The 12,232-nt window shown below is 34.9% G+C and overlaps 1 protein-coding gene across 4 annotated transcripts in view; it reads left to right on the top strand.

Annotated features, from left to right (window-relative positions):
* Positions 1 to 12,232, top strand: part of DIAPH2 (diaphanous related formin 2) — an 878,028-nt gene that overhangs the window by 485,910 nt on the left and 379,886 nt on the right. For all 4 annotated transcript variants that reach the window (XM_061179189.1, XM_061179191.1, XM_061179192.1 and 1 more), the window contains one exon: positions 5,317 to 5,446. In XM_061179189.1, coding sequence (XP_061035172.1) covers positions 5,317 to 5,446 — 130 coding nt within the window. The remainder of the gene's footprint in view (positions 1 to 5,316; positions 5,447 to 12,232) is intronic.

The raw sequence follows: 12,232 nt of genomic DNA on the forward strand, positions 1-12,232 counted from the left end.
GTGACTTAATCCTGTTTGTCTTCACAATGTGTCTTGAATTTGTCCTTTCTCTGCCTTTGTTTACATGTACCATAGTTATCATTTTAACTATATCAGTCCTTGACATTTACCACCAAATTACTCTCCTACGTCATCTCCTTTCTGTATAATTTTGTGTTGTCTCCTAAATTCTGGGTTCCCTGAGGCTTTGAAAGTACCATGCATTGTTTATCTCTGATCCCTAGTGTCCAGCCCACAGTGGATCATCGAATGTACTTCTACATTCATAATTGCTTTGCTCCTGTCTCCCCTTATAAACGTATAGTGCTTCATTTCCCAAGGGGCACATTGTAACTTTATTCTGGCATTCACTCTCACATAACTCTCAGCAAATATGGTGTTCTGGAAGAGTCTGGGCTTTGGGGTCAGTCTCTCTGTATATATATATATATGTATGTATGTATGTATATGTATATGTATGTACACACACACACTTAACAAGAGTAGAGTTGAATTTAGAAGTATTGCTCTATAGCCCACGCAAGTGGAGAGAAATCTTCATTCAGAAAACACTGATTGCCTCCCTAGTATGTCCTAGCATGCTCCTAGGTACCGTGGATAATAAAAATTAGTAAAACAGGGTCTCTTCCCTTGAAAGAGCTCATACTGACTGGAAGAAACTACTGTGTTGAAATGTTTGTAGTGAAGGAATATGGCAAAGGAAGGCATCAGTTACTCCTTAGAGGAGTCTTCAGAAAGGAGGGGATAGTTGAGAAGTCTTGAAATTTGAGTAGGTATTCACTTGGCAGATAGAAAAAAAAAAGAGGAGGGTCTAGAGAGAGAACAAGATGTGCAACAGCACAGTGGTATGACATTGCATGGTATGTGCAAGCAGTTGTAATCAGACTGAAGTGAAGGGTAGGCACCAGGAAGCAGCAGGGGACACATTAGAAAGGTAGGCAAGGGCCAGCTCTAAAAGGGCCTTAAATGTAAAACCAAGAAGTTTGTGTGCTTTTCTAGTAGCTGAAGGGAGACTTTGCAATGGAAACTTTGAATGGGTTCTAATCATCCTAACAAAATTAAACATTTGAAAACTAACATCTGTGTGGTGAGGTTAAATGAACTGAAATTGTTTGGTTTAAGAGAACAGGACACCTGAGAAGGGAGCTTTCACTCTCTGAGGTGGTTATACAGAGGATAGCAACCAGTTATTTTCAGTTTCCACTGACGACAGAGCAAGAAGAAATAGGCTTAAGATCTCAGTAGAAGGGAAAATTACCTACAGAAGGGGTCCTTCGCAGAAAGATTGTGTGTGACTGGCGTAGATGATTAAAATGTTGTTTGCTCAGGCTCTCTGGCTGTGTGCTGGCTTCTGTGTGTTCAAACCGCCTGATTTCAAAAACAGGGCAGAGACTGCAGGTTTTCAGGCTTGAATGAGAGTATTCAAAATAAAAAAATCTTTTACAAGGCAATTAGTTATTCAGATATTTTGCTATCTGCCTAACTGAAGTTTTGGAAATGTATTTGAACACATCACATATAAATATTATCTTTCATAATATAGCACTCCTGTTTATTAGAAAAAAAGAAATGATCAGAATTTGTTAGAGAAATAGGTGTTAATTTGTTAAAGGTATTTTGTATTCATGTACCATTTCAGAAAGTTATTAAAGATTAGGTAGATACAGTTAGTATAAATTCAGTTATTAATCTTTATGTGTAACATTTATTGGTCAGAGGATTATAATTAAAATCGCTATATGGTTTATTAACTGATGGCACTTTATCAGTGAATATAGTGAATTACTCTTTTTTTTGTTATCATTCGTTGATAACTCACCTTATTAAGATATTATAAATGTTAGTTTTTTCAAATAATTCCAATTTCTGGAACTACTGTTTGTGTTTTTATTGTTTGAAAATATATACAAGACAGAGGATTATAGGGTGATCATTTTGTTCATCCTCTTGCATGTTATAAAGAGAAGTCCTATATCTATCTCATACCCCTGCCTAACTGTTGCTGGTGAGAGGGAAAGCACAGTCTAGGATGCAAAATGGCACTTGGCTGCTGGCTGGAGTGAACCTTGAAATGCTTACGGAATAGCTACCAGTGAGACTCTGGCCATCTGGACAAGTATTATTGGAATATTTGATGTTAATGTAAAAATAACATAATTTTGAGTTAACCCGATATCAAAGGGAAAACAATTTTATTTCTTAATAAACTAACCCAAACACTTTGGAAGTGATTTTGAACATACTCAGATTAGATTACCTTTGTACTAACCCAAGAGATGTCTATATCCAGCTAGTACACTTGGAAGGGCAAATTATTGCATAAATGCCATTAGCCATTAGAAGTGATGAAGGTGAATGTTCTTAATTGCCTTCTGTACTTGACATCGAACCACACAATAGGTCCTGAGAGAGATGATGGCTAATGTGTGAATCATGTAGATGTGGTAAGAGAGACTGAAGACATGATAATACAAAGTAAATATACTTTAATAAGTAAAAATGCTTTGCCTTTATATTTTAATATTATATATTCATTTGTTTTTGACCACGCCGCACGGCTTGCAGAACCTTAGTTCCCCGACCAGGGATCAAACCCGGGCCCACAACAGTGAAAGTGCCGAGTCCTAACCACTGGACTGCCAGGGAATTCCCTTTATATATATATTAAATATATATATAATATATATATTCATTTTTAAATGATTGGTCTAAGTGTCATGCACATAAAGAAAAATTTAGAAGACCACATATTCCCTGCCAGTTTGAAACCTTAAGATAGACTCCTGATGTGAGGTTATGTAAAAAATAAATATTGCAATACAAATTTAGCAGTTTGTCTACCATACCAAGATATTTCTCAGCTTGACAGGATAGGCACTTGGCCATCTTTGTCCCTGCTTTGAAGGGAATGTTACAATTCTAAAAAAATACATGCATACTCTGTCTACCACTCTTTCTGATTTTGACAAAGATATTTAATAGTTAATGGTATAAATGTTATGCAGTGTTTATCTTTTAAAAATGTAACCATTGACTCTACTAAACTTTTTAACAGGAATTAAAGTTATGGCCCTCCTTCTGGATAAATATTTATCAAATACAGTTTCTGAAAATTAAGCACTTATAAGCATGCATGTCAAAAAGGAAATTTTTAAATCACCCAGAAGATTGCCATATGAGCACAGTGCTATTTTTCTATTTTTGTGTTTTCCTTTCTTGTATTCGCCATGTGCATTTAAAAAAAAATTATGATATACTTGTACAATTTAGTGTCCTAAAAAATTGGGTGGGTTTTTGTTGTTGGGGTGTGTGTGTGTGTGTGTATGTGTGAATAATTTGTTTCCATAGAATTCACAAAATATAGATCAATTTCCTTTCCTTTAGGAAGATATGCCTTCGGTTTCCCTAAGCTCCTAATGTTTTTAGGATTTTAGGATTTAGGAATTCAATTCATTTGTAAGAAAAAAAGAAAATGTTTATTTCCTTATTACTTGGAATATTCAGCATACTCTGAAGGGGATGCACTTTGTGAACATATAACACTGCAATCTCGGGTAAAGACGTCTCTTTAGGAAAGTGAACCTCCCATTGATTCTTCTACAGCTGCAAGCCTTACTTGAGACAAGTTGCCCTTGAGGTTTTTGTTGCTTTTTGTTCTTATAGCTCGTTCTTGAATTGTGTCATTTCAACCTTGTAGTACTTCAAAGTGTTTGGTGGATCAGCACAATAATGCAAAATTTTAAATATTTTACCTACATGGGATAAATAGTAATCCCAGAAATTCTAAAAGAAATCATTGTGGCCACTTCAGTTATCAGCATCATGCTTCCTGTGGTTGTTTGTTTTGAGCCTGAAGACTAACATTTCTTTTAAGTTGTTCATATCATTGGAACGTAACAGTTGTTAGAAAGCTGTAGCACAAAAAGTATGGGACTGATTGATTAAATACGATTTATTTTCCTTAGACACTAAAACAATAAGGATTAAATTACTCTGTAATTACCTAAATATCCTCCACAGCCTTTTCATAAACCTATTTGCAAAGAATATTCATTTATTCTAAACAGTATTCCTTAAAGCTGAAAACCCCAAATCAGTATGAACATCAGTGGACAAACCCGTCATCTAAGGATTATAGACTTATAACGTCCAATAGAATGAGAAAAGTTGATACTTTATACCGTATTTATCCTTTGTTTTTAAGTAAATCCTTGATTTCATTTGCAGCTTAGTCTAGTATGAGAGTTATATTAAAGAAAACACTTAGATTCTCATCATAGATTTTTTTGGTCCTATACTTTCAAGACTTTTATCATTCTAACCGCAGCATCCCTTTTCTAGTGTCTCTGAAAAGAAGATACAATGTGTAGGCAGACAAATAAAATTTGACATATTATCACGATTGTGTGGTCAGATTCTGTTTATAAATCAGCATAAAAAGCCTTCAGTTATTCTTTTTTGATGGCCCATGCAAGTAAACGAGGGTAAAATGTGCTTGCTCTTTTACATTAATTTGCATCAACAATGGCCAGAAATAAATATAACCTCACAGACGAATCCAGCTTTCAAGAATATATTTCTGTGATAAAGCAAAGAACAGAATGCTGATAACATAAACACACATTCACTTGGACTATTATTATCAATACTTAAGTGAATGTTCTTTTCTCATGAAAAGAATAGTTCATTTTGCCATAATAATCTAGACATTTTAAGAAATACGGATTAATGTTTAATTTTTTACTTTTTTCGGTCATCTTTCTCTCTTTTAAAATGCGGAGTTCATTTTAAAATCCAGAGCATTGTCACTAGACCCCAGGAAGAACTACCTCAGACATTTAAAAAAATTTTAATTAGTTACAATGAATTGAGTTCATTTATTCATTTATTTCTCTTGTTTAAGAAAAAGTCTCTCGGGCTTCCCTGGTGGCGCAGTGGTTAGGAATCCGCCTGCCAATGCAGGGGACACGGGTTCGATCCCTGGTCCGGGAGGATCCCACATGCCCGTGGAGCAACTGGTCCCATGCGCCATAACTACTGAGCCTGCGCTCTGGAGCCCGTGGGCCACGGCTGCTGAGGCCCGTGCGCCCAGAGCCCGTGCTCCCCAATGGGAGAGGCCACCGCGATGAGGGGCCCGCGCACTGAAGGGAAGAGTGGCCCCGCTCGCCAGAACTAGAGAAAGCCCGCGTGCAGCAACGAAGAGACCCAACTCAGCCAAAAATAAATAAATAAGTAATAATAATTTTAAAAAAAGAAAAAGTCTCTCTATATATATTATTAAAAAATACTAAAAATATTGTCGTTATTCCATTCCAGATCCGAGATACTAAATCAGCAGATCAAAAGACAACCCTCTTGCATTTTATTGCTGAAATTTGTGAGGAAAAATACCGGGATATCCTGAAATTTCCTGAAGAACTGGAACATGTAGAAAGTGCAAGCAAAGGTAATTGATTTGTAACTGCTTTGAGACTACATCTTGTCTAAGTAAATATTTTAAACGGTAGGATTAAATAATCTATAAGCATTAATCATAATTTTTATTTGGTTACTGATATAAGAAAAGCAGGAAGATAGTTTCCATTAGCTTATATTTGACAGCATAGTGTGTTTTAATGACCTGCTTTTGACCGACTTTATTTTTTAGCGCTTCTAGGTTATTGAAGCTTTCATATCTCTGATCAAATAGTATATTTGTTCATTTCATAAATACTTAAGTGTATATTATTTGCAAAGGAACCATACTCTGGGGCTGTTGGTGATATCAAAATGATCGTGAGATAGTTCTTGCTTGAATGTGTTTAAAATCTAGAAGGGAAGAAAAGACATATACACAAATACTTTATAAAACAAAGATGAATATGAGAAGTGCTGCAGGAAAAGATAATGGACTGTGGTTTAGATGAGAGAGAAAGAACCTTTGAATGGATAGATAAGAGGAGGCCACCGGGGTGAAGCACGAGAATAGGATTTTTACTGACATGGAAAAGGGGTATGCTGTCCAGAGAGCAGACAATATGAGAAGGCACAGTGGCGGAATGTGTTAGGATGGTGAAAGAGTCATTGACTATCAGGCTGAAGCAGTAAGGTAGCCATTTCAGAGACTTCAGTGTCATGCTAAGCAGTCTGATCTTGATGAGGTAGGTGGCAGGGCATCATTGAAGGACCAGAATGGGCAGAACCTGGCACCAGTGAAGAACAGGAGAGGAGGAACAAAAATGTCTCCAAGACTTTAATTCGAATGGATTAGCTTTGTTGGTTAGTAAGTATTGTCTACTTTTAGAAGAGGTTGAAAAGTGAAAGAAAGGAGGAAGGGTCAAGGAAACATTTTTTGAAAGTAAGATGATGTATGTGGAGGAGTACATTTTTCCTCTTGGATAAGAAGAGTAGGCCGTAAATCTTATATTTGAAACTGCACTATAGTAATTCTGCTTCTCTATAACTCCGAGGACTTTCAGTAAGGACTCAAAAGCATATACGTTTCCCGAGTTTATTACAAACCATATAAACCTGTTAGTGTCCTTTGAAGGAGAAAAAAAGTGTGTCTATAAAACCCAGAAAGTCGTTTGTGTAATATTGTTCAGTGGTCATCTCTGCCGGTCTGGTATAGTTGATCACATCCTCAACATATTTCTTGAATTTAATGAAGTTAATGAAATTTCTTTAATTCTTTTAATTTAATGAATATTATAGTTGTTGCTGTTGTCTTGTTGGAAGAGAATAATCATAAGGGTACCTATAGTTCCTCTAATCTCAGCCAAGTATGTATTATACTCAGTTCTATTTGTTTGTTTCCTGCGTCTGGGCTTTTGGTAAATCCTTTCATATTTTTCTTTTACGATATCACCAACTTCTTTCTTCCTATCCATTTCAAGAGCAAAACCTCTCTGTTGTATTTTGCTTATTTCTGCTTTCGTGTAGTCTTCCTGCCATTGTATTCGAAAGACTTGCCAGAAATCCTCTTCCTATCTTTCTGTTTGGGCTGCAGCAATCCCCATTCTCAAGTTATTTTGACTAGTTCTTTTTCTTTCCCTATGAAATTCAGACTCAGAGTTTGCAACTCAACAAGTTCTTAAGTACCTTCTGCCTGCTTGCATCCCCCTTTCATTTCCTTCTAGTTCTCATGTGTCCAGAAATATTTCCTCTTGAGCCGTTTTTATTCCTTTCTAATAATCCTGTCTCTGTGTATGATTTCATGCTGCATCATATGCCTGGAAATCTCACCTGTCCTGTCCTCTAAGACAACTGACTATTGTTTGTCAAATCACTGTTCAGAATCCATTTCCTTAATTTTTTTTAACGTTTTGCTACTAAAGCCTTAGAACAAAATACTTGTGAATTTAGTTTGCAAGAAAAAACAGAATGTGGTGTGAAAGGTCAAGCCACTTAACTTCTTATTTATAGTTAAATACTTTTCCTTGGTGTCTAAGTCTAACTTGTCTTCTTTGCTTAATACAGATTTCAGTCCTGTTTGAATCACATTCTGTCACCTCCAGTACTGTGTATATAGCAAGCATATCTATATTCACAACCAACCAGCAAAAATAAAAATAGATCAACACTATATATTAATTCATTTTCCATGATTTTGGACTATCTCCTTGTGAAATGATTGCCTACAAAAAGAAAAAAGTACCTGTCTTTTTAAACTGGAGTGATACAGATAAGATGAAACTAATTCAGTTAATAATTGAGTTATATAACTCATATTTCAAGAATAATTGTATGATTACTAATATCTTCTATTTTTTTTGTTTTTGTTTTTTTCTTATACCTTTGAAAATTCTCTTTATTTTTTATTTTATTTTTTTGAAGTATAGTTGATTAACAATATTGTGTTAGTTTCAGGTGTACAGCAAAGTGATCAGTTATATATACCTATATCTTTTTTCAGATTCTTTTCCATTATAGGTTATTACAAGCTATTGAATATAGTTCCCTGTGCTATATAGTAAATCCTCGTTGCCTATCTATTGTATATATAATAGTGTGTATCTATTAATCCCATACTCCTAATGTATCCCTCCCCCCTTCTGTGTTTTTTGATTATTAAAACCCAAGTACCTATTTTGATAGAATAAGGATCTTTTCTGTCTGCTATAGCAAATAAATGTATTTCAGCTCAGTACTAAAGTTATAGACCTCAAATTAACTGACAAAGAAAAAAAAAATTACCTTGAAGTGAAAAGAAAACTGAAAGTAAGAAATACGTGGGATTCATGGAAAAATGTATTTTATAAATTGCCTTCATTCCTTGTTAAGCTAACCTTCTAAAATTGTGTGCGTCTTGGACGATGCAAAGCTATGGTATAAACTTAGCATATTTTCCTAGAGCTCAGTAACTCAAAGATATTGGGAGAAAACACGTCATTTTACATTAACACAGAGATATATTATGGAGTGGAATGCAAAATTCGCATGAATTTTTAAAATAAAACAGATGACTTCAAAGAAATTTCACACTTGCCGCAGATCCCTTGGGGAGCGCGTTCAATCTTCTCTTCCATTAGGGGCTCTTGGGTGGGAAACGTTTATGAAGCATTGCCTAAAGAATTGGAGAGTGGTTTGGTTTTGCTTTGGTTTCACTTATTTATTTATCTATTTAGTTATTATTGCAGGGAGTGGGGGAGGCAAGCCGCCCTTATGAAGTTCAGACTCAAACAGTACAATGGAATTTTATTACCAGTGGAATTCATAAAATAATATTTCTCTGGTCATTTTCTTCCAGGTTAAATTATAAATCTGCAGGTCCTCTCATTCCTGTTTGACATACCAATGAGTCTTTAGAGAGAAAAGAAGTGGTTGCTATAGAGAATCTAATGCCTTTAAAATATTGAAAATATATTTGATAAACCACCATTACCTTTTCCCCAATGAATAATTTTAAAGATTATATATGTATATATAATTATATATAATAGATATCTAGATCTGTATTGTATAAAGCATTGCTGGTTTACTAGACCTAGTTTGTAAATCCTTCATTGTTTTTCCCCACCCTGTGGCTATCACTTTAACTTTCGGCTTTGAGGATTTTTACAGTTTGATGTAAAACCTCTAGTGTTTTATAGGTCAGCTCCAGGGATTAAAACAAAAGGGTTAGTAAAGTTTAATTAAAACTATTCCATTCAACAGGAGAAAATTATATTAATGTATTTGAAGGTACTATTAATCCTAAGGTTTTGCATACCTCCGAAATGGGTTTCACTTCAGTTAAATTACTGCCATCCTACAAAATAAAAGTTGGTTAAGTTTTCTATAAGCAGTGTTAATTTCTTATGATTTAAATCAACTATTATAAATTTTAATGACCAACCATACCTTTTGATAATCTGCCATCTTTCCATGCTATATTAGTAACTCTGATTAGCTATTTACCCACTCTGACTTCTTCACAGGATTAATCATGATGAAAGTTTAGATTAGAGGAAATATTGTAGGGAAAAATCTATGAGATAAAGGAAAAGAAAAAAGTAAAATCATAGCAGAGTTAAAAAAAAGTTGGGGGAATGCAAAAAAACAAAACAACATTTTCTGAAACTCCAGAGCTGGCAGAAGCTTTAGAGATCATCTCGTCCCTGCTAAAAGAGACCCAAGGTGGCATTTAGTCCAAATTCATCATTTTACAGTTGAAGAAACTGAGGCCCAGAATGACGAAGGAATTGCCCACGATCACACAGTCAATGAAGGTTTGCAGACCTTTGTCTATTGTTTTATTACATACATTTCAGCTCCACTTTTCCTTCCTTAGTGGTCTAAAATATACAACAGAGATTCATGCTCACATATCGGAAAACATAGAAAATCAACGCTGACCAAATAAAAGATTTACTGGAGTATGAATGCCACTTCCTCTATATAGTACTCCAGTCTCTCTATCCCCATTTTGACAGAAATACCCTTTCCTTTCTCTGAGTCACAGCAGTACTTCAGCTTTATTAGTAATACAGCACCTGCCACATTTGCATTTTTTTATTTCATTGTATGCTTCTCTCTGTACCTCCTAGGTTGAGTACCTCAGTGGCAAGGAATATGCCCCATTTGTCCCAACAGACTCAGTGCTAGCCCAGCATCTCAGAGAGAAGTAAATGCTCAATAAATGTTTACTACATTGAATCATTGCATATCCTTTTAGTACAGCAGGCGTATTTCAAAATAAGGCATTATGGGAAGTTGACAAGTTGAGAATAGCAACCTGAAAATTACTGTTTACTGTAAATACAAGAGGAGAAACAAGATAAGTTAGAATAAAGAAGACACCATGACTTAACAATATTTCCTGGTCCATGTTTTACTTCTTTCATGGAGAAGGTTAAAATTGGAAACAATCGAGCTCTTAATGGAGAGTATCTAAACTTATGGAGACTACCAAACCATAAAGATTTATGGTGAACAGTAAGGATTAAAAGTCTCATAGGAACTAATGGCAGCCAACTGTCTTAACGTAATATCTAACTGCTGAAACATCTTTTATTCTAATGACTGAACAAAAAAAATTACTTCTATACTGTCTACTGTTTTATTGAAAAATCTTTTGAATTATGGGACAAAATCCTACTGTTTTTAGAGCATTCAATGTACAGTAACTCATAGGACCCAAGGTGTGAGAAAGTATGAAGCCATAGGATTTCCTAGCAGATTTCAACTTTGCGTTTTGGAACAATAAATGCTGGAGAGGGTTTGGAGAAAAGGGAACCCTCTTGCACTGTTGGTGGGAATGTAAATTGGTACAGCCACTATGGAGAACAGTATGGAGGTTCCTTAAAAAACTAAAAATAGAACTACCATATGACCCAGCAATCCCACTACTGGGCATATACCCAGAGAAAACCATAATTCAAAAAGATACATGCACCCCAGTGTTCATTGCAGCACTATTTACGATAGCCAGGACATGGAACAACCTAAATGTCCATCAACAGAGGAATGGACAAAGAAGATGTGGTACATATATACACAATGGAATATTACTCAGCCATAAAAAGGAACAAAATTGGGTCATTTGTAGAGACGTGGATGGACCTAAAGACTGTCGTACAGAGTGAAGTAAGTCAGAAAGAGAAAAACAAATATCGTATATTAACGCATATTATGTGGAATCTAAAAAAATGGTATAGATGATCTTATTTGCAAAGCAGAAATAGAGATACAGACATAGAGAACAAATGTATGGATACCAAGGTGGAAGCGGGGGATGGGATGAATTGAGAGATGGGGATTGACATATATACACTATTGATACTATGTATAAAATAGATAACTTTTGAGAACCTACTGTAAAGTACAGGGAACTCTATGCAGTGCTCTGCGGTGACCTAAAGGGGAAGGAAATCCAAAAAAGAGGGGCTATATGTATACGTATAGCTGATTCACCTTGCTGTACAGTACAAACTAACACAGCATTGTAAAGCAACTATACTCCAATAAAAATTAAAAAAAAAACAACAACTTTGTGTTTTGGTCTAACTTTTTAGAAGCACAGAATGATAATAAACCAATGTTAACAGAATGTCAGTAGAATTGACCTTACTTAGATGTTGGCAGTCTGAATAAAACTGAGTATACATTGTACCACTATATCATTTTAATAACAAAGTTAAATTGTTTAGCTTTTTTTGGACCTTTCCTGCACTATTTCAAATAAATAATTTTGCTGAATGAATTGCATTCTATCATATTGACACCATAAAAATCTTATGAAAATTGAGAAGAATATTAAGTTTTAGGGAGTCTAATTCATACATTTTCCAGTTTGATATACTTTCTTCCTTACTCTCACCAGGTCACCCCAATTTTTTTTTTTGAGGCTTAAATTATTTTTATTATGGAAATTTTCAAACATATACAGAATTACAGAGAAAAATATAATGAACCCTAGTATACCTATTATTCAGTTTCCATATTATAAAACATTTTGTTAGCCTTATGTCCCATCCCTACTACTACTACTACTACTACTACTACTACTACTACTACTACTACTACTACTACTGGTGATGGTGATAGTGTTTTTGCAGGTATATTTTAGCCTTTAAAGAAAATCCCAACTATCCTATCATCTAACTAGAGTTGCTAGTTTATTATGCACGTTATATGCATAATATATGTCTGACATATAAGGGCATATTTTTTTTTAAACACAAATCAATGCCATTACCATACCTAACAGAATGAACAATTTCTTAACATTATCTAATACCCAGTCCAAGTTTCCTTGATTATTTCAAAAGTG

Source organism: Eubalaena glacialis, chromosome X (assembly GCF_028564815.1).
Source record: "Eubalaena glacialis isolate mEubGla1 chromosome X, mEubGla1.1.hap2.+ XY, whole genome shotgun sequence".
NCBI classification, from domain to species: domain Eukaryota; kingdom Metazoa; phylum Chordata; class Mammalia; order Artiodactyla; family Balaenidae; genus Eubalaena; species Eubalaena glacialis.